At 39.0% G+C, this 23,601-nt stretch overlaps 1 protein-coding gene across 1 annotated transcript; it reads left to right on the top strand.

The window, feature by feature from the left end:
* Window positions 1-596: 596 nt before the first annotated feature.
* On the top strand, window positions 597-18,738 carry tars2 (threonyl-tRNA synthetase 2, mitochondrial). The gene is made up of 18 exons (XM_059340040.1): window positions 597-1,357; window positions 4,472-4,647; window positions 4,743-4,857; window positions 6,279-6,400; window positions 6,885-6,993; window positions 7,752-7,816; window positions 7,905-7,983; window positions 9,315-9,461; window positions 9,956-10,054; window positions 11,396-11,565; window positions 12,220-12,382; window positions 13,787-13,924; window positions 14,422-14,499; window positions 15,553-15,653; window positions 17,833-17,934; window positions 18,035-18,107; window positions 18,247-18,361; window positions 18,470-18,738. Exons 1-18 carry the CDS (start codon window positions 1,274-1,276, stop codon window positions 18,610-18,612), a joined length of 2,079 nt encoding a protein of 692 aa, XP_059196023.1. The 5' UTR covers window positions 597-1,273; the 3' UTR covers window positions 18,613-18,738.
* The last annotated feature ends 4,863 nt before the right edge of the window (window positions 18,739-23,601 follow it).

Here is a 23,601-nt window from a genome sequence, read left to right as displayed (position 1 = left end):
ATACTGAAGGTGGTCCTATAATTTAAAATCCATAATTCAATAATTTGGTCCAACCACAGTAAAATGATGTCATCGTAATTGGCGAGATGTTATTTTATTTAGAGCTGTCTAAATGCCGGTATTGATATAATTGGATACTTAAATGTATTAATATTGATAATGATTGCATTTCTTTACTGTGTAGATGGACCATATTTTTTTTCTGAAAGTACTTTAGCGCCCCCAAGTGGTATTTCATGGTACGGCAGTTCTAGGTCTGTAGGTTGAAAACGGTAGTCTCCATCATGTCCTACTGTAATTACAGATGGGCGAAATGGAAATGCATTCATTTTCTTCGTCAAATTTAACGTATTCGTGTCCATCCGACAGTTATTACTTGGCGAAAAATATTCATTTACCGAGTTTTTTAACGTAAAGCTGTAATAGATCATCATACAAGACAGCCAATTAATATCACGGACTTCCATTATCAGTAGGCTGGACAGTCACCGTTGTTTAAAAAAAAAAAAAATCTTGTCCCAATCCTTGAAGAGCATCTGACTTTCTTTTTTTGTCACTTTGTTTTTTTGACCCAGTTCAGCACTCCCTATTTTTTCTTCATTTTCGGTTAATTATTTGAACAGTAAAGATGATTTTCGTGAAGTTAGAATAATGGCTGTCTTAAGTCAGTGTCTTTGAGAGCAGTGGGGTCAATTCACAAAGTCTAACTCTTCAGGCACTAAACCTACAGACTTTAAATGCAGCTATATATTACAGCAGATGGCTCTTAAAGAGAAGTGCGCAGCTCCATAATGGAGCACATCTATCGACCCTGCTGTTCAGCCTTGTTGCCTGTCGTGATGCTGTCGGTCTCTGTGTGAATATACTTTGGTTTGCACACCAGTGGATGGATCACTGAACAGCCGGAGTTTAACTGATCCTGTGATTAATATAGGTGGGCTTCTGTTATGCTTCACCTGTCGCCAACTCCTGAAGTAAACTATGCAGTGTCCCGTTAAGATTTCAGCATATTTGAGCCCTGTCATAAGTACCAGATCTGAATGTGCATGGCTTTACAGCCCTCTAACAACTGCAGATGTCCCGTATGTGCAGCTCCTGTGTTGACGCGCGCTCTGGCGAGGACGCGCACGCTGCCTCACTGTAGCGTCATAATGTTAACGTCCTGAACGTAACCCGTGCTTCCGGCGTTATGGCCGCTCGCAGAGAAGGGTGAAAGACTGTAATGTGGTATATTTTGGCAATGATAGTGTGTGTTTAGGCAGGTGTGTTCAGGATGGCGGTGACGCAGCTGTTGCGGCTTGCTGTCTTTCAGTCGGCGGCTCGTGTGACGGCTAGCGCGCACCGGAGGTACAGCAAGGTGCGCGAACTTGTTATTACTGCAGTACAGCTAACGCTAGCTAACAGTGTGTGTCTGTCAGTGGCTGTTGCTGTTGGTTACTCATGTCTGAGGCTGTTCTGTGCTGGTACAGTCAAATCACCTGTTACCTTTTGTTAAACCTAATTTATATGTGGTTTTCAGTTGTAAAGGACAGGGTTGACACTTGGTTTTGGCAGTGGTGAAAAGTAACTAAGTACATTACTCAAGTCACGTGCGAAAGTATAATATTGGGGTACTTACTTGACTTTACTAGAACATGGCATTTTTATCAGTTTCAAATGTAACTAAGTACATTTACTCAAGTATCGTGCTTCATTACTTGTACTTTACTAGAATATGCTTGGCTAGAATATATAAATTTAATCATTGGGCAGATCTGCCCAATGATTAAATTTATACTAAGGCACAATACTTGAGTAAATGTACTTAGTTACATCGATGTAACTAAGTACATTTACTCAAGTATTGTGCCTTAGTATAATTTTTAGGTTCTTGTGTTTTACCATAATATAGCAATTTCATCCGTGTAGAAATGTAACTTTGTACATTTACTCAAGTATCATGCTTCAATACTTGTACTTTACTAGAACATACTTGACTAAAATATATACATTTTATCATTGGGCAGATGTAGCTAAGTACAATTGCTCAAGTATTGTGCCTCAGTTTATTTTTTTAGGTACTTGTGCTTTACTATAAAATAGCAATTTTATCCGTGCATAAATGTAACTAAGTTCATTTACTCAAGTATCGTGCTTTCGTATAATTTTGAAGTATTTCTACTTGAATAGGATATATCAATTTTATCATTGGGCAAATGTAACTAAGTACATTTACTCAAGTATTGTGCCTCAGTATATTTTTTAGGTACTTGTGCTTTACTATAAAATAGCAATTTAATCCGTGTAGAAATGTAACTAGGTACATTTACTCAAGTATCATGCTTCAATACTTGTACTTTACTGGAACATACTTGACTAGAATATATCAATTCTATCATTGGGAAGATGTAACTTAGTACATTTACTCAAGTAACGTGCTTCAGTATAATTTTGGGGTACTTGTATTTTAATATAAAATGGCAAATTTATCAGTGGTTGAAGAAGTACTCAGATATTTTACTTCAGTATTAAGTTATTAAGTATTGATTGTAAAGTGTATAAAATACCCGGTTAAGTAAAACTCATGCATTCAATGTGTTAATTCAGTAAAAATACATGAATGTTAAATCAATCAAAATACACTTGATCTACAAAAAGTACTCATTCAGCAAAACAGCCCATTTCCAGGTTAATGTATATTATATTATAATAATTGATTCACTTTAATGTTGAAGCTGGTAAAGGTGAAGCTGTTTTATTATATATACTGCTGAACAGCTTTTGAATTTCACTAAGGAATTTATAATGTTTTAACTTATTCATAATAATACTTCATAATTATTTTTTTAAATTATGTTTTATATTATGTATCTAAATGCACAATGTAACTAAATGCATTGAATAAATGTAGTGGAGTTAAAAAAAAACACATAATTGTAATGATGTAGTATAAAGCTGCAGGAAATGAAAATATTCAAAAATAAGTACTTCAAAAGTTATGCACTGCGTCACTTTCCACCACTTAATTTTACACTACTTTATACTTTTACTCCACTATATTTCGAAGGCAAATGTTACAGATTTTTTTTACTCCGCTAACATTTAGTAACTAGGGTGCGTTTTGATCATTAATACAGAAGATGAATTAACAAATAAAATATAATTTATTATGGATTAAGCTAACAAACCGTATATAAAGTTAAGTTAGCTCCACCTTTACCAGATCCCACTGGAAAGTGGTAAAGACATGAATGCATCACAAATTATAATCCAGTAATATAACATATATATATTACGAAAAGGGCCAGTCTGCGTCATGAGTACTTTTTAAGTTTGGGTATAATAACTATATTTTGTTGCTAATACTTTTGTATTTTTACATAACTGAGATATTGAAAGCAGGATCTTTACTTGTAACAGAATATTTTTACACTGTTGTATTTCCACATTTATTTAAAGATACAGTCAGGGATTGTAATCCAACACAATTTTTGCCAAATTCAACACCTATCTGCTCACGGTCTGCTAGTCGTCCGTTCTCTTTGCATGGGGGGGGGGGGGGAAATCGTTGTTCATACACAGCCTGGCTTTATTAATGGGAAAGAAACAAAGTGGCTCTGACAAACCACACAGCAATATTCTGTTCATGCTCTTGCACAGGACAGAAGAAAGGCCGTGTATTTATAAAAAGAACTGCAGGGGGATTGGAAGGGACGATTAATCTGGTGCATGCTTGTATTCAGAAGGAGCGCTGACCGGAAGGATGCATTTGTTTGAGTGATGATTTAAAATATCAACAGTATTTCTCCAGAATCCCTGACTCCAACGTTAAGTAGAAGATCTGAATACTTCTTCTATTACAGATGTTATAGCACTAGGCCTCTGGATATATTTGTGATGTAGTTTATATATTTTACAGTGTTTTATATGAGTGACATGGACCCAGACATACTCTCCCGTTCTTCTCCCTGCTCTCTCTCATTTGGTTTCCTAAGTATACTTTTACTGAATACCTCCAAGTTAATAATTTGGCGTGTGGCTGTCAGGATTTCACATAAAATTAAAAATAAACCAGGAGTGAGTGATTATGTTTTAAAAAAAAAAAAATCCTCTAGCCAATGTGTGTTATAAATGTTTTTATTTGTTCATCAATTACTTTTCATTGATTTAAGTATGACAGTAATTTACCTCAAGAATGAGGTATTACTTCACCATAATACAACCATCAAGCAGAAGAAAACACTGAAGCTTTATCACATTTTATTAATCAATGCACACACTGTTACCAGCTGTTAGGTCCACCCATTTAAAACTAATGCAGCAGCAGAAAATCCAACCTTCATGAAGTTTATAATCTTCATTTTTTGTTGAAACTGGTTTAGAAAGGTATTTATCTTCTGTTGGAGGCTTTAGTGGTTGTGTGGTGCCGTTGGATTGTCTTGCACTTGCACCCCTTTTAATCCTGAACTACATCTTTCCTGTCCGTCTGCAGGTGTGCCCAGCTTTTTCTGAGCGGCTGCGAGTCTTCGAGTCTCTCAGGGAAAAACGAAGCAATAACAGGACAGTTGAAGCTACAGAAACTCGGCTCAGTATCCAACTGGCTGACGGCCGCACAGTCAAAGGAAAGGCTGGTGTCACCACGCCGCTCTCTATTGCTCAGAGTATCCGGTAAATATATTTTACAGAGATGTACATTATTATTATTGTGTTTGTTATTACTTAAGAGATAATAAAACAGGGTTATTGCATCTCTCCCTTTTCAGAGCTAAACGAGCCCTGGTCAGTAAGGTGAATGGAGAGTTGTGGGAGCTTGGGCGACCCCTAGAGGCCGATTGTGAATTACAGCTGCTGGGGTTTGACACATCTGAGGGAAGACAGGTAATCATATATTTTTTTATTCAATGTAATTATGTTCTTTCAATTTGTTTGTATTATACCATGGCTTTTTACCCAGTTCTCCTTGGCCTTGACTTCAGTGGAAAACACCCTGAGGTCATGGAAGGAAGTTTTGGTAGAATTAAACAAAGGTCCTTAAAAGGCAAAACTTGCCACCAGGAGATATTAAATAAACTTAAATAGTTAACATTGTTAATCATGTTTTAAATATCGCTCAAACAAGTAATTCCGTTTTCCTGTTTTCAGTGAAATCAAGCATAATTGAAAATGTTCTTGTACAGAGCCATCGTCTGGTGCAATTCATTATCAGTGCATATTGTTCAAGGGAATATAATATACAGTTTTTAAATTTTATTAAAACACTGTGTAAAATAGGAAATGATGGTGTAAGAAATTAAACAACCCTGGGTTAAAGTAAACCCCTCGGTAGAAAATAAGAATTGCTTTTAATATCCTATTTTACTGGAATTAAATGTGTTAAAGCACAGGATGGTTAATCAGAAAATAATTCATGTTTATTAACAATAATTATTTATCTGTATGAAGTAGAATTTTTGTATTTTTTATGAAAAATCTAATTTGTCATGAACTGTTTGACTTTGTGTTAAGCTTAATGTTTGTTAGAATGATGACAACTTTAATTCTCTTCTGTACTTGTTTATTCAAGGACATGAGCTGTTTTGTTTGTTGTGTTAATGTGGCTGGTATGTACATGTGTTTGGGACCCAGCAAGAATAGCCACAGCTCATTCAAGTGCAGATAATAAAGACAAAGAGATTGTCGTTAAGAAAATTGTTATTTAGAAGTTTCTAGGTTAGTTAGAGCAGCTATTCTCAACCTTGGGGTCGGGACCCCAATTGTGGTCGCAAGATGATTTCTGGGGGTCGCCAAATCATTTTGGAAGTCAGCTCTGTCTCCACTGTGTTAAAGTGTTCATGTGTTCATGTGTTTTAGTCTTTTTGGTCATTTAATGTCTTTTTTGGGTCATTTTGTGTCTTTTTAGGTCTTTTTGTGTCTTTTTTTTAAAGTCAATTTGTGTCTTTTGTGGTCAATTTGTGCCTTTTTTGGTCATTTTGTGTCTTTTCTTTAGTCATTTTGTGTCCTTTTTTGGTCATTTGGGGTTTTTTTTTGTAATTTTGTCTCTTTTTGGTAATTTTGTGTCTTTTTGTAGTCATTTTGAGTCTTTTTGGTCATTTTGTGTCTTTTTTTGGTCAATTTGTGTCTTTTTTGGGTGATCTTAACTGTGTGTGTGTCAGATTGTGTTCAGTGAGCGGGGGTCACGGACAACATGCATGTTAAATTGGGGGTCGGGACTCAAAAAGGTTGAGAACTACTGAGTTAGAGGACTGTTGAAAACACGCTCTAGATCTCTTCACCTGCTCTGTTCTCCCTCCATGTCTCAGGCAGCATGGAGGACAGGAGTGTGTGTCCTGGGTGGGGTGTTGGAGAAGGAGTTTGGTGCAGAGGTGTGCAGAGAAGGAGTGTCACAGCTTGGACTTTACTGCGACCACCTGCTGGATAACAGGTGAGATATCCATGTTACTCTCTGACACAGGACTCAAATCTGTTATGGAAATGTGATCAGGTGTGTCCAATCCATCTTGCTCTTGTAGAGTGCTTTGAGAATTCCCAACTTGCACAAAAAATTGAGATAATTTCATTGATAATATTTTGCTTTCCTTCCCTGCCTTAGGTGGCGTCTTTACATTAATACCAAACATGTTAACATTAAAATAAAAATGTTCCTTTTTTCTGTGTTTATTCAAAGAGGCTCTTTCAAATTCCTACCTAAGCATTATTCTGTGCTGCTGTAATGACCCTTAACCATTACGTGGATTGTAAAACGATGTGAAATGAACATTTAATACAGTCGATGACCTCTTTTTCTTCCCCGTTTTCATTTTGGAGCTGGTACTTCTTTTTAGCATGCACTCCTCGGCTGTTTTTTTACTGCTGCAGATTGTTTTCACGGCCGATGTTTTACCCGAATCTGTTTTCTCCACACACAGTGCCTTGTCTCTGAGTGATGTGGAGGACAGATGTCGACAGGCTGCAGCCCTCAATCTCCCTTTGTCCCAACTGGAGCTGAATACAGAAGAGGTCCGAGAGCTCTTCCAGGTACACCAACAATACACCAATTTTACAGACAGTTTGACTTGTCATTGTAACTAAAGCCTATACCAGCTCCCTGCATAGACTGCTCTCCTTACTTTCAGCAGTGTGTTCAGAAAACTATGAAATATAGACTCACTTAGTCCAACAAAAGTGGTGAAAAATGTAGCTTCCCATAGGTCCAAGCTATTCTAACGCATTTTTATTTGTTCGGGCTTTTGATTAGTTGCTTTGGGACTGTTATGGTTGTTTAATTGCTGTTGTTTTGGTCTTTCAAAACTTGTATGTAAATCTTTATGTTATGTTTATGATTTTTATGTGAAGCACTTTGTGACTTCTGTCTGCGAAAGGTGCTATATAAATAAAGTTTACTTACTTACTTACTTATTAATTATGTCTTATTTAGTATATAAATCTTTATGTAGAGTTCATGAAACTCAGAGTAATAAAGTATTGCAATGAAAAAAACCAACATGCTCCGGTGCTATATGTAATCACAGGTCATCACTCTGACTTGTTGAATTGCTCTGCACTTGTCACAGCTTGTGTAACAGAGTGTTTATTATGTTGTCTTTGATAACGTGAATAGCAGTGATATTACTCACACTGTAGGAGTGGCTCCTGTTTCTGGTTTGCCTGTAATGTCGTCTACTGTGCCAGTGTTTACTTACTGAGGTCAGGCCCCTTCCTATTGTCCCGCTGTCCATATTAAACTGTGATGTATCTGAATTTTCTGTGTGTTTTGTGGTATGTATTTCTTATAGAACAGTAAGCTGAGACTGCAGCTTGTTGAAGAGCAGATGAATGGCCCCACTGTCACAATATACAGGTATAAAAACACATTTGAACTTACCTGCAGTGTCATCTAAGCTTTCACCTAAACATTAAACTTGTTACATCCTTTCTGCATGACTCAGGTTTGGAGACAGCCTCGGGGTCTGTGATGGCCCCCTCCTTCCGCACACTGGCCTCCTCAAGGTCTTCAAGACACTCCAGGTGTGTGTGTGTTTATTTATTTGTGCGTTTATGCATGTAATCATCCTGTCCTCTGTAGGGTTGTCACGATACTAAAATTTTCAACTCGATACCGATACTCAGGAAAATATTCAATACTCGATACCATTTTCAATACCACAAGGATAAAAACAAAGACCCCAAAATTTAACTGAAATATTTTTATTCACAAGAAAAATGCAACATGTAAAAATTAACAGAACCACACGTTAAATATTTATAATAAAAAACAGTCGTGCAAAAAGAAACTGCAACTATGATAACAAGCATCACACACTCGATACTTTTGACAATGAGTATTGTATCCGGATACAACGTTTTAGTATCGATACTTTTTTGAGTATCGATACTTTTGACAACCCTAGTCCTCTGCTGCATCTTTGTGGTTTTATTCAATCTGACCTTTTCTCCTTTTTGTTTCCTTGAATTTTCATTGCACAACTGCTCCCAAATGTGCCTTGTAGATTAGCCATTTATCCAATTTCAAGTAATGGATTAATGGCCTGTCCCTTGAAAACTAAAAAAAACCACACTCTGTTATCTCCCATAGCTCTACTGTTTTGTTTTTTTTTGCTGCTTGCCGCAGTGCTCCATAATACAGCAGCAGTAACTAGTGGAAACCATGAAAACGGCATGTATTTTCTCATGGGGCAAACATGAGAAAATGGCTCAGTCTGGTTGAAAGAAATAAACACTACAATTTTGGAGCCAGTGCTCTGGCTTGAAAGCCTGATAAGTTGTGCTTTTAATAGTTTCAGTGGGGACATTTTTGTCCTTAAGGGTCTGAGTGTCTGTATTTTGGCTACACAATTTATTATAGACTTATAATACGATCTTAGGTTCAATTTCCAAAAGAAAAAAACTCAGACCCCTGCCAAAATGTATGCCATATGCATCAACATAGCCAAAATGATCGAAAACAAAAAGCCCAGAATATCCCTAATGAGGCACAAGGCCTAACCTCATATAATCGGTAAAAATCAGTTTCATTTGGACACATGCTGGGTGAGTGGAATTTTCCTGGTCTTTATTGATCCCAGGGAGAGGGAGGAGTTTCCATACTGGGCAGACTGGGATTCTATGGCAGCCAGGCTGGAAATATCAGCAGCAGGATGTTGTGTTTGTCAGAGGCCAGTTTCCTGTTCTCGGCCCTTACAAACACACTGCCATCCATCAGACGTGCTGTCACTCTCATCGGTTCACCCTTCCTCTTCCGGCTGACCCTCGCTATCCAATTCTCTTTTACCACCTCTTTGTTCGCTCATTACTTTCTCTCTCTGACCTCTCCTCACTCTGTATCTGTATCATCCCAGCTGTCGCCTGTGACCCTGGCCAATCAGACCGAGTCTTCGGGTTTGATGCGTCTTCTAGCTGTGGCCTTTCCAGGAGAGAAGGAGAAAGAGGAGTGGGAGAGGGAGCAGCAGGAGGCGAGAAATAGGGACCATAGACGCATCGGGACGGTAAGATGGAATATAAATTAGAAGACCTGGAATAAATGAGATCAATGAAAAAAAGTGTTCTTTATTTGTTTATTGAATGGATCCCCATTAGCTGACGCCTTGGCGACTGCTAGTCTTCCTGGGGTCCCTAAAAAGACATAGAACATGACATACAAACAACATAAACAAAAACAGTACATACAAGAAAAACAATAACAAACTCAATTAATACATACATGCAATACTGTTAAAAAATTCTACATTCATATTTACCCGACAAATGTTATACTGCAAAAATCATTAATTCAGATGTCTATAGTGTCAATATCAGCTGTATACACTTATAATTTGTCATTTCATTAGAGAACATTTAAAAGGAAGAATCATCCGGCTACAGATATAGCAGAGAAAAATAAATAAAATAAGAAAACAAAATGAATCGCAACATATTAGTAATCATTCATTTGGTGGGTCGTTCTCTGATCATATATGTCATGTGTTAATGTTTTGTATAGGACCAGGAGCTGTTCTTCTTTAATGACGTGAGTCCAGGCAGCTGCTTTTTCCTGCCGAAAGGAGCCTTCATCTACAACACCCTCACTGACTTCATTAAGGTAAGCACACACTCTGTGCACAGGCACTGACTGTAGACGTTATTCTGCATAAAAGCATTCTATAACAGAACTATAACTGCAAATACACCCATGCCTTTATGAAGTAATTCTGCTTTTTCAACCTTTCAATCATAAAACTATTTAATTCCATTTATTTGCGACAGAGCCCAACCTGATTAATGACCGAAGATACTCACTCCAAATGTCATGACAATGCAGTGTTTCCCTCCAATAAATATATAATACTCCATTCATATCCTATCATTCCATCTTGTGGCTAATGTGGTAAACTCTTGTGGTGTTCTGCAAACTCAGCCGTTTAGCAAAATAAATTGTTGCATGAGACATTTAGTTATACAGAAGTACAGATAGTACACAGAAGATTAAGATAAAAAAACAAACAAACAAGCCACCTCAAACAGAAATGCCACTCTAATGGTCACATATGCACAGGTTTCTTTCTGCTTATCAATATGGAGAGTGGTTACAAATTATGAAATAGCGACCCTTGTTTTCTTCAATTTCTTGTTCTTTTTAAAGCCTGGTACAACTAAAGGTACATTTGTTTGGACAAATATAATGATAACAACAAAAATAGCTCATAAGAGTTTAGTTAAAGAGCTGATATCTCGCCATTTCCATGGCTTTCTTGATAATAACTAAAATCATTAACAGGAAAATGTCTAGATATCAGCTCTTAAATTAAACTCTCATGAGCTATTTTTGCTGTTATCATTATATTTGTCCAAACAAATGTACCTTTAGTTGTACCAGGCAGGAAAACAAGGGTGGTCGAACAATTTTTTCCATGACTAGTATAAATAAGACCAAACCAGGGATCGTGGATAAACCGGCCTTTGCCTTCTGTTTGTCCATATGTCTGTGAATGTCCTGCCCCCTCTGTCACATTGATTATGTAGCAACCGCTTGAAATGAACCTAAACTTTCTGTTACCATGTTCAGCGATGCTTATGCAACTGAAACTTTAATTTGATTATGCACACCCCAACTGTGGACTTAGTTGGGTTTTAGATAATCAGAAAATGCCGCTCAGAATGTTCCCCTCGTTGGGTTGAAATATGTTCATGTTTACGTCCCCTTCATATGCACACAGACATGTACATACAATAACACTGCTCCCGTACACGTACACAAACATGTGTATATATACATTAACATAACAATAATTGATGCTGAGTTGATTGTAACCCGAGGATAAACATGTTCACATGAGCCGTCAGGATATTGCAGCCTTCAATAATTATTATTGCACTGTTGTGACAGTCTGCCCCCGTCCTGCACTCATTGTCACACACATCCTTCCTTCCTGACATCTCGTAGAGTGAATACCGAAGGCGAGGATTCAACGAGGTCGTGACCCCGACTCTGTACAGCACTGCATTATGGGAGCGATCGGGCCACTGGGAACACTACAGCGAGAACATGTTCACTGTGACATCAGAGGGCTCTCAGACCTACGCTCTCAAACCCATGAACTGTCCCGCACACTGGTGAACACACACACACACACACACATACCTGTACTCTAGTGTCTTTATACACTGCAAAAAAAGAAAAGTTGGGTGAACTCAAAATTTCAAGGCAACAAACTTAAACTAAATATTTTAAGTTTTGTGTTTGAGTTTGCTCAACTCTGAATTCAGATTTTTGTCAACTCAACTGTAAGTTGTACTAACTTATAATTTTACATTGTAATAACTTTTAATCCTGTAACGCTGCTATGAAATGTCAGCTAATGTTGCGACCACAATTTTGAGTTAGCATTGATACGCTAATGGCTACTCTTGTAGCTGTAACAAGCTAGTTAGTTAGTAAGTTAGCCGCTAGCGTCAGTTAGCCGCTAGCTTTCGCTAATGACCGAATTTCACTGCTTTCCCGCATTTCACAACAAAGAAATAAGAGTTAGCAGAATTATTGTCCCTTGTTGTGAACCCCAACTTAAAGATATAAGTAACAACAACTCACCAACTTGTTTTTGAGCAGACAACTGGCTTCCTTTGTTGTGCTAACTTACATTATTGCCCTAAATGTCAATAATTTATGTTTCCAAGTTTTACCAACTTAAATCACTGTTTTAGGCCAAAAAACACAAGTTGGCTTTTTTGCAGTGTAGAAACTAAACCTTGTTCTCCTCTTGTGTTTAGTCTTATGTTTGAGCAGCGTGTGCGCTCGTGGAGGGAGCTTCCTCTGCGATGGGCCGACTTTGGAGCGCTGCATCGTAACGAGCTCTCCGGAGCGCTCGGCGGTCTCACTCGTGTCCGAAGGTTCTGCCAGGATGATGCTCACATCTTCTGCGCACCTGAGCAGGTACACTCAACACACAGAAACGTGCATATGTTGTTTCTGTGCAGATTTCATTAAGTAAGTGGGTTAGAAACTGTGAATGTGACACATGTGGGACCATATTACGGTGATTAGATGGGCTGTGCAAATAACTCCCGAGACATTCCAGGAGGCCTCGGTCTGGATGAATGAACGTCTTTGTCCTGCTCAAACATTACACCTCCATATGTGCATCTCTGTGGCTGTACAGTCTGTAACCCTGATCCCTGACACGGTGCCCTGGAACGTTCCCATGATACTGATTGCGCTCTTGCAGACTTTCTTTTGGCATCCTGTTAATTCACAGAGATGGCAGTCACGGGGTAATCATCACTTTGTTTGCTTCTGAAATACTGACTCTAGAGAATTTACAGTAAATACAGTACAGGCCAAAAGTTTGGACACGCCTTCTCATTCAATGTGTTTCCTTTATTTTCATGACTATTTACATTGTGATTCATCAAAACTATTAATGAACACATGTGGAATTATGTACTTAACAAAAAAGTGTGAAATAATTGAAAACATGTCTTATATTCTAGTAAGCAAAGGGTGGTTACTTTGAGGAATCTAAAATACAAGACATGTTTTCAGTTATTTCACACTTTTTTTATTAAGTACATAATTCCATATGTATTCATTCATAGTTTTGATGAATTCAGTGAGAATCAATAGTCATGAAAATAAAGAAAAACGCATTGAATGAGAAGGTGTGCCTTAGTGGTAAGCGCTCTACCAGTGTGAGCCACCGGGACGCCTGCACTGGTTGGAATTTAAACACCTTTATCTTAAGCTTATTTTCTTACGTACATTCTGGACAATATCTGGAGAATCAGACATGTAGCACACAACAGAAGAGTGTCCATGTCAGACGTGTTCACACTTTCTGTAAATACTTTGCTTGGTTTTAGTGAGGGGTGCAGGAGGCAGGGCGTTTCATCACAAACAACTGAGTCTCTTGCTCTTCCTTGAATTTGTCTGATGATTTTGGCATCTGTTCTTTCCGACAGAAGTTTGGGAATCATGGTGTCTTCCTGGTTACACATTTTTTTTGGTTCATCTTTGTTTAAATGACCCTTTTACTTCACCCTCAAATTTTATTATTGAAATTCCAGTTCCATGATGGAAACATGATCAACCCGACCTTTGGTTCGCTATGAATTCTCCAGACAATATCCAGCTTTTTTCACACATTTTTTCACGCCTGTTTAATGTCCGATCAAACCAATTCTGATTTTTTTTTTTGTTCTCACACAGCTCCTCCAGGTAATGTCTAGATAAGTTCAAGGTTGCAGTCATGTGTTAAAGGGGCTTTAATGTTATTTTTTACATTATTATTTCCTCTTGTTGTCCTCATCTTAACCTTTTTTTTAAATTCTTTGTTTTCAGCTGGAAGAAGAGATTGTGGCCTGTTTGGACTTCGTGAAGAGTGTTTATGAAACGTTTGGGTTTTCCTTCCACTGCCTCCTGTCGACACGTCCCACACCGTGCCTCGGGGAGCCTGAACAATGGGATAATGCTGAGCAGGTAAACACACAATCATCCACACACACTTTATCATAAGTAGTCCTACGCAGATCCAGCTGTCAAAATGTGCATATACTTTAATCTGGGCACAGTTATTCACCGCAATGGAAAAAATGTTTAAATGAAATGACATGGTGTAATGATATCTACCATCAGTTAAACGAGTGGTACTTTCCAATACAGATCTGCTCCGTGTCGGGCTGCTGGGTAGATGTATATCTCTAAATCCCCACGGATGCCTTTTAAATAGGCACAGCAGCAGCAGCTTAAGCTGATTCAATTGAGTGTAATTTAACATTATGGTTCCAAGCTCCCACAGCTCCTACACACACACACACACACACACACACACACACACACACACACACACACACACACACACACACACAAAACGACCAACTTGAATGTCATAATTGCCATTAATGTACTTACATTATCTGCTACGCCTACTTACCTACTGTGCTCTGTGGTGTATGCTTGTGTGTGTGTGTGAGCAGCAGTTGGAGAGGAGTCTGCAGCACTTTGGTGAACATTGGGAGGTAAACCCCGGAGACGGAGCTTTCTACGGGCCAAAGGTCAGTGTGAGGGGCAACATGCAGTAAAATAAACTGATTTTCAAGTGTAAATATTGTTTATCTATCTGCTAAAAGTAGCCAAAACATGTTGCTTCTTTATGCTAAAAACTAAAACTAGTTTAAATGCATGTTCTGTAGGATACCCGGTGAAACAAGAAACTTTGTTGTTTTGCATCAGAAAACATAATTTTGGTTGTTTATCGCGCAATTACATTTCATTTAATGTGGTGTATGTGCTGTATATTATGCCATTTACAGCAGCTGGAAGGTGCTGAAAAAGCTTAAAAATGCACCAAGAAAAGTACTTGAATTTGACTTTGGAAAAGGTGGAGGACCCCTACATTTAACTCTGCAGAAGAAAACGCCTAGAGATGTTTCACAAGTTGTTAAACCATCAAGAACAATATGTAGATTTAACAATCCCCCATCTCAGTTTCCATCTTTATCTAACGGATTCTTCTCGAATCAGTTTATCGTTTTTGCTTCACAGATTAGGGAAAGACACAGACGTCTCTGTTTTCTTTCTGGCTCTGCAGAGAGAAATTAATATGAATTAAATGATGCAGTTCACACCGCAGGAACACCAATAAAAACAAAAATGTGTGACCGTTGTTCATGGAAAATTTATAGCTACTTGTGTTTTATGAAAACAGTAAGTGGTCGTACTTCAGAATGTCCCTGTTTTTTTTTCTTTGCGGCGATTTCATTTTCACTTTGCAAGAAGTCAGTAAGCATCAAGAGGAAGTCAGCTTCAGGGAGGCGTTACATGATCAAGCTCATGTGGAGGCACAGAGAGTGGAGGTAGGTCAAGTCAGGGTGGGGTTAGATACACACTAACACGCTCCATGTAATAAACAAACATTCCTCACAGCCATCCAGCTAGGGTGTGTTAGCCACAATTAGCCAGATCAGCTTCGCTTGGAAACCAGTTTGTTACCATTTCTGTCCACAAGAATGCAGTTTGTCCCCTGCAGCGTCTGCGCCACGAGTGCTTTTAACTGGAATAGAAAAGTGAAGCCTGATGCTAACCCACTCCTACATGTTTCTTAACAGATTGACATTCTGATCAAAGATGCTATTGGCAGACAACACCAGTGTGCCACGATCCAGTTGGATTTCCAGCTGCCGATAAGATTTGACCTTCAGTATGTCGGGTGAGTCCGTCATAAATTGGCTCCCAATCTCTTGAGCATTCCTACATCTGTAGCGATTTAAATCTGCACATTGGCACTTCTGTATCATATTCCTCTCCGTTTGATAAACCTGCAGGCTCGCTGTATGTGATGTCCTGTAATTACAGGACTCAAGTTAAAGTAGCAGATGTCTAACTTCATAGGGACCTAATTAGATGATGAAAGATGAGTCTTTATTAAATGTATCAGTTTAGGTGAGAACGCTCCCAGTTTCTGCCTTTAATCTACTTGTGCTTCTTATTAGTCTGCCCTACTTCCCTCATAGACTCTCTTTGTCAACGTGTTATTGGAGTATTTATCATGATATAAACAAATCTGTGTCAGCACCTACCAACCTCTGTGTTACTTTTGACAGCAAAGTACGGGAGTTGTTTCACTGGTCAGCTTAGTAGACGCTTCACCATCTAACGTTAGTGGGCTGAGACACTGTCAGCAACCTCCTCCATTAAAAGAGCCATTTCTGGCCAGAGAATAAAAATAAAAATCAATTTGCAGCTGCATCTTTGAGCCTTATAATGAAACCAATTCGCCAATTTCTCACTGAAGAACAAGCATACCGCTAAGCCAGAAGCACTGGTGGGGAAAGAAAACAAATCTGTCTGTTTTCCAGTCAGACTTGGTGATGTTTTTTGTTTTTTTTTGTTTTTTAAATCTATAGCAATAGCTATGTTTGGCAAAAATGTTGAGAATAGGGCGAAGGACCAGCGTAGGATATGAGTAAAGTTGATTGAAATTTTCTCTTTTTTTCTGTCAATAGGCTGCATATTTTTACAATCGGAGAATGTAAGAATGTACAATAATGACAAATGAGAATTAAAATGGCATTTATTTATTTCCATCTCAGTTTTTGGTGCCAAAAAAGGCAACTGGAGAGCAGCTCCAGAGCCACGTGTGGCTGCCTACCCCTGGTCTAGGGGTTGCGGCCCCACGGAATAAATAACCTCAATTCAACTAACTGTGGCGGTATTGTTAAATTTAACGTTAGTTACTCTAACTAGGTCAGCCTAATGACCACAAGGTAAACATCATTTGCTTGTGCCGTTTTTAAATTGGCCGAATGCGTCATGGTTGCTGTTAATGGTGGAAGCTGAAAACACATACAGAACATGTAGGTTTCCTCGTTAAAACCTTCAACTTTACTTTAATCAATTTTCAATACAGACTTATCAGTGTTTATTATCTGTACCAACCATTTATGCAAACTACAAGATGCATTTGGCTGAAGGTCACCTTTAACCCTCTATGGTACGCATTATGATGCCAGTTGGGAAAAAAAAGTTTGGAGTGTTTTTTGTCTGAGAATAGACTAAATTAACATATTCTGAAGAAATTTTCTTTAAAAAAAAATTTCGGGAAGTTTTTGGGGTGTGTTGCCCATAGGCAACATTGTACCATAACGGTGCACAAGTGAAAAAGAAAGTTTTTAAAATTAATTTTAACATAATTTATTTAATAAACATGTGTAAAAGAGTCAGTAGCTTCAACAGGGTACAATACAAAACATTTAAAATTTAAAAAATCATTATAAAAGGAACTTTTTTAACCCGTTTCTTGTCTGTACCATTGAACCAAAGACCCATTGAAATGAATGTCTTGAACAGTCTAAGTGTATGAAACTATCAAAAAAGAAGGTTTACTCACCTATCAGTAGGAATATATTTTTTCCAGATGGAAAAGGGCCAGGAAATGACATTTGAGTGTTTTTTTGTGGCGCAAAATGGTAAAACTGTTTCCTTTGGAAAAGTCTGCAAAAAAGGGTTTCAATATGGCCTCCTGGAGGTCATGCGACAAATTAAAGCATTGCTATTGGTTCCCTGGACTCTTCCCGCTTTTTTAAAGTATCCCATCACTCAAAAACATGCATTGTAGAAATTTGACAGGCCAAAAAACGGTATGCTGCCTGAGGGCAACACCATACCATAGAGGGTTAACATGGTCGCTTGCATAACCCAAACACCAGCAGTGTGCAGTGCAGTGTGATTTAAAAATAAATAAATCTTATTTATCATGAATAATGTACTTGTTCTTCAGAGGTAAACCATTAAATTAGTGATGCACTCAGCAAATCACTGATAGCTGATGTATTTGTCCAATCCCTCAGCCCCTAATTGACACCTTTTTTTTCCCACCTCTTTAACAGTCGGGATGGACAGTTACACAGGCCAGTGATGATCCACAGAGCAGTACTGGGATCACTGGAGAGAATGATCGCTATACTGGCTGAAAACTTTGGAGGGAAATGGTAAGAAGGTGTTAATAATCATGTGGAGTCTGATGCATTTATTGGGCTGTTAATAAACAGTAACTGTTTCCCTTCACTTCTCTCTTTTCGCCTCCTTTAGGCCACTGTGGCTGTCCCCAGCGCAGGTCATAGTGATCCCTGTAGGGGGCAACAGTGAGTCATACAGCAGACAGGTCAGTCTGTCATGAAGATTTCCTCCTGGCACATTTTTTCTGACTTTTTTTTCTTTCTTTCTGTCATTATTAATTTGCTTGTTAAAGTGAGAAGCACAGTACAGATACAGTCTTAAAGAAGCGCCTCTCTTTTGTTAAGGTGGTCCGGCAGTTCCGTGAAGCTGGCTTCATGGTCGATTTGAATGAGGATCAGAGCACAACCTTAAATAAGAAGATTCGCTCTGCTCAGCTGGCCCAGTACAACTACATATTTGGTAAAGATGAAAAATAGGATGAAAACTGCAGCTTCTTATTATACCTAAGCCTCACTGGTGAATCTGATTATGACTGCTGAACATCTTATTTTTGTGTTTGATGTCCAGTGGTGGGGGATAAGGAGAGCGAGAGTGGAACAGTGAATGTAAGGAGCAGAGGGGGTACACAGCTGGGGAGGAGGCCGACAGAGGAGGTGCTGACATCCCTAACACAGCTACGAGACACAAGGAGCAACCTAGAAATGTCTTGAAGAAAAAAAAGTCCTGGAAATCATGAGTCACTAATGTAATAAATGTTCTTTTTACATGTTCAAGCTGTTGGCTTCTCCTAAAGAGAGATGGCTGCTAACATTTGTAATAAAAGTGTATAAAAGATTCCTTACTTGTTGATTTGTCCATTAATGGGATCCGGTGATAAATCTGTGTCCTAGAAAGTACAGAGAAGAGATTTAATGTTATTTAAAGATCAGTATCAGTCTAATATCAGCATTACACCACCGTAGTTGCAATTTGTTTGATAAAATCCATTAACTATGCAAACCTCCCGCTTATGTAAGTCTGTGTCATGATATCAGAATAGAAAAGCGCGGCATACCTTTAAAAGACTGGAAGAAAGGGAGGATACGAAGAGGGATTTGACTAAAATAGGAGAGGGGAGCAGCAGTGTCAGGGCTGTGTGTTTTCATGTGTGTTTAGTGGAAACAGCCAAGTCAAGGTAAAGGTCAAAGAGATTGGAAGTTTTTCCTTTTTAATTGAGAAAGGGCAGCAGGATGGAAAAGACATCAGTCACAACAGTGACACGGAGGGCGAGCAGGAGGCGTCTGCTCACAGAGAATAAACTGAGTCGACTAGACAAAAGCAGCTGCTTCTACAAAGCTGGTTGTGAAAAAGGTGGAGAGGACTGTGTGTTTAGTGGGCCGGAGAGATAAGGTGAGGCAGGTTCCTGATGAATCCTCCGCTTTAAGTCAGAGGCAGGTCACCTCAGAGTGAATCATCTTAAACAAGCTCAGATTGGACTAAAACAAAGTCTGGCGTCCGTGCTTTAAAGCCACAGATGTCCCAGTTTGACCATGTTAGCACTCTGAAGAATGCACTTAGTGTCTGTAAGATGTCAAATGAGATGATAAGATGAGATTCAACTTTATTGTCATTGAACAGAATAACAAGTACTAGGACAGGGGTGGCCAACCTGTGGCTCCAGAGCCTCATGTGGCTCTTTAGGCCGCCTGCAGGGGCTACCCGTGGCTGAGACAAAAAAAATTATACACATATTTTTACATTAAAATGTTCATTTATCAATGGTGTAGACCAAAAGCTATTTGTATTCCTCAATTGTAAAATTGTATAGCCTTTTTACAGCATATTAAAAAAGTTTTGACATTTAAGTGAACTAAAATGTGCTTCGTAGCTTACGAAAGTCTGGCCCGGCCCCTTAACCTTTAAATTTAGCCAACTTTGAGTTTAGTTTCGAGTTCCTGGAGATAGACTAGTTTTGAAAATCATATTAATAAATGCTCAATATGACTATTAATAATGTTGGTAGGCTAATTTAGACTTATTAGGCTGTTAATTTTCATTTTAGGCTCAATATAAGGTTTGTGGCTCCATTACTCAATTTTCTCTTTTTTTAGGCCAACAGTGGCTCTTTAGTTAGTAAAGGTTGCCCACCCCTGTACTAGGACAACGAAATTCCACTAAATTCTAAATAAAATTTTCTTTACAGGCTGTAGCTGCTAAATGTTAAGTGGAGGAACCACAGAAGGCCTTCAACAAACCTGAGGTCAACAGTATAATGTTAAAGGGCCAGTTCACCCTCAAACTTACACCTTCATTCTCTTTGGCAGCACCTATGGTGTTAAGTGGTGTGTTTTTGGATCTCACTTTCACTTGTTTTAGAAGTTTTATTATCTGTGGTCATAGCTCTTTATTTTGTGTTCAGCCATAGTACTTGTAAGGCCTAGAAAAACTTGTCTTGTGGTGGACCAACCACTGCTGGGTGGTAAAATAGTAACTAACTGGGTGCCACTTGTCTTTCCGTATCTCTGACACTATTAATTTGAAGTGAGGCATTGAAAAAAGTATTGATGTCCAAACTCCGGTGCTGTACTGATGCTAGTGTCTAGAAGCTGGGGTAAATATTTGAAAATACTTTTGTTTTGTGTCTGAAGTTTTAAATTGTCCAGTTCCAGCAGTGCTAACATGCTCATTTTTAGGTGGTATAATGTTTATCATTTTTGCTGTCTCAGTTTAGCATGCTAGCAAGCTAATATTTGCTAATTGGCAATAAACACAAAGCACAGCTGAGGCTGGTGAATGACATTTGGACAAAAACCAATAAGTGTTGGACAAATTGAAATGTTGTCCTGATGATGACATTAGATGAAATATCAGAGGTCAAAGCTGCTGCAATTCATTCTGAAGGGGACTTAAATGTCTCTAATCCACTGATATATTTCACTCTAAAACAAACATGCAGACAAAACCAAAAATGGCTTGACACCACAAGAAAACATGTTGTTGGAATTTGTGTGAATTGGCCCTTTAAGATGACACACACGCTCTTTCTCCCCGATTTATTCTTCATATCATACCAGTTAGTATTTATAGTGCTCCGTGCTGCGAGCCTGAGCTCTCACTCGGCTGTCGGCTTTAAATAAAATACGCCGCAGCTACCAGCCAGCATTGCACAGTAGTTCCGTAGTGATGACACAGACCATTAGCTCCAGTAAACACTGAAATCTTTACCTCATAGATAACAATATCAGGCTCCCTTCACCCTCCACACTGCTCCTCTACCCCTACTATCTGTCCTTTCCGTACACACACATACACACACAAAGCATTCCTTCATTCAACTGGTGGAGTCGCACAGAGTTCATAGGAAATTATTTTTAGCTAAAGGGGTTTACCGAAAAAGAAAGCTGCTGTGGGGGCAGTAACAAAAAAAATGTGTTTACTACAGTGTATATAAAGAGACAATAAGGGGAATTCATTCAGGGAGGCAGAGATTGATATCTACTGCAGTGTAATATAAGCAAAGTCTTCATGGGAAAAACTATAAAGAACTGTCCATCTCTTAAAAGATAAAGGCCTCGTTAAGTTTTCTCAGATCAGACTCAGGTTCTTACTATGAGTGAAGAGTTCTCTATGAGCCCTCTACTTTCTGCTGGAGTTACAACAGCTTTGATGATTTTAAATATTTCATTTCCTTTTTCTGTGCTCCAAATCGGATTTGGCAACATTTGAATCAGAGTCTGGTGGCAGTTGGTGTTGTGTTATTTGGTCACTGTCAATTAGGGCAACCGAAGATTACTTTCCTAATTAAGTAATCTACTTGTTCTCTTCTTGCTCAATTTATTCTGTTTTTAACTGTTTGTCTTTTTATTCTATTTAAGTACCTGAGTGCAAACTGGAGTCATATCCTTGTATGTTGCACACATCCTTGGCCAATAAAGCCAATTCAGATTCTTCTGATTCTGAATAATTGTTTAACTTATATTGTCAAAAACTAGAGGATAATCCAGCAAAACCCACAATATCAAAACGTCACATTTGAGAAGCTGGAACCAGCAAATGTTTGGCGTTTGCGCTCGAAAATTACTAAAACGATGATTATCAAAATAGTTGCTGATCATTTTTTTGTTGACCCACTAGTTATTCAGGTGTTCCAAAGAGTAACTTCGAATTCACCAAAAGTCAGAATATATCACAACATAAACAATGGAGGCAGCAATAGACCAGCAACTCTTGTGTTCTGTGAGTTAGAATTAATGTTTTTCTCAATAAAGTCTGGTAGGTTTGCAAAGGGGATAGATAACCGCTACAGTTCCTTGTCAGAAATGGCTGTGTGACTGTAAGGTAAAGCGGTGAATTTGTTATTTCTTTTAGATGCATAAAATAGGTTTTACTTCTGGCCTCATCCACAGCAGAACATTGCTTAGCTTCCTGCCTGCTTCTCCAAACTAGCGCGTGTCAACCACCATCTACAGTATATAACACACTGACTATGGTACCTCATACAACCCCACCTAAAAAATCAGAACTATCCCTTTAAGATTTGAAGCTGGGTTTCCAGGAGCTTCAAGAGTTCGCTGCAGTGATTGTGGTAGCAGAAAATTGGGTAGAGAAAGTATTTCCTAATAGGGAAGCATTTTAGCAGCCCAGCAGTGGTTGTAAAGTGACAGAGATTTTTCTTTGAGATGACTGTTGTCCTGGAAGTCCCGTTTTCCTGTAGGGAGGCAGGGTGACGGCGACCCAGGCAGGGAGGCAGAGCCTGACAGGCTGGCCAGGAGGAAGATAAACAGCCTGCTCTGTATTGTTCTCCTGGTATCACTGAGAAACTGTCAGCCTGACTGATTGAAGGCTGAACCTCCCAAAATAGGCCCTGTGAGGCAGGGCTGCCTCTCCCTTCCACCCCGTTATAAATAACCCATCTGTGTGTGTGTGCGTGCATGTGTGTGTGTTCATGCATTTTGTGTGTGTGTGTGCTTTAGAGTAGGGGCAAGAAAGAAAGAGTGTGTGTGAGCAGAGAGAGAAATGTGATCACTGCCAAGGCGGCCTTAGAAAGTGAAGCCACTGAAAACAATAACAGGAGGTCTGTGGGGCTCAGAGCCAACCAGTGACAGGGACCCAGTGGTCAAGACCCTCCACTGACCTCTTCTCAATACACACATACTCTGATTTAGACTAATAGTTCACTCCCCCTCCCTCCAATATCCAGGCTCCATGCCTTTGTGAGTTTGAGCCGGTAATGTTTGGATAGGGGCTTGTAAATTACCACCTGAGGGAATATCACTAGTTCATTTGGCCTGTTTACTCGCTTAAACAGGTGTGCCGGGGGTAAATGTTTTTCATGCAAATATATGACGGCACTGCAGCACACACATAAGTACACAGTTCAATCAATGCAACTGGGTGGCGCCTCTATTGCTTGTTTACAGCGCAGAGCCACAATCAAGCTAAATTCTTTCTTTTAAATGTAAAACAGCGGAATAAAGTTGTCAGAAAAGCTTTCTTCTTCGACCCCAAAACCTCAGCCCACCCGCACTGCCTGGCCTTAACAGGCTCGGCTCCCATTCCCTCTCGCCAACTCCCTCTCCGTCTCTCCTTTCCCGTCACTCTTCTGGGTCCAGTAACTCTGCTCAGCTCAGTCTCAACTCTCAGTTTATACAAAGAGTTTTTGGGGAAGGTTGCTCCTTATTTGATCTGGCTGCTGTCTCAACCCGTCAGACGGGCTCCAC

The sequence above is a fragment of the Centropristis striata genome, chromosome 8 (genome assembly GCF_030273125.1).
Source record: "Centropristis striata isolate RG_2023a ecotype Rhode Island chromosome 8, C.striata_1.0, whole genome shotgun sequence".
Taxonomy (NCBI): Eukaryota; Metazoa; Chordata; class Actinopteri; order Perciformes; family Serranidae; genus Centropristis; species Centropristis striata.
This window is presented reverse-complemented; position numbering and strand designations above follow the sequence as displayed.

Coding starts and splice junctions, on each gene's coding strand:
- tars2 (XM_059340040.1), top strand. CDS start 1,274: ATGGCGGTGACGCAGCTGTTGCGGCTTGCTGTCTTTCAGTCGGCGGCT. Junction 6,401..6,884: donor GACCACCTGCTGGATAACAG/GTGAGATATCCA, acceptor CTCCACACACAG/TGCCTTGTCTCTGAGTGATG. Junction 6,994..7,751: donor AGGTCCGAGAGCTCTTCCAG/GTACACCAACAA, acceptor TATTTCTTATAG/AACAGTAAGCTGAGACTGCA.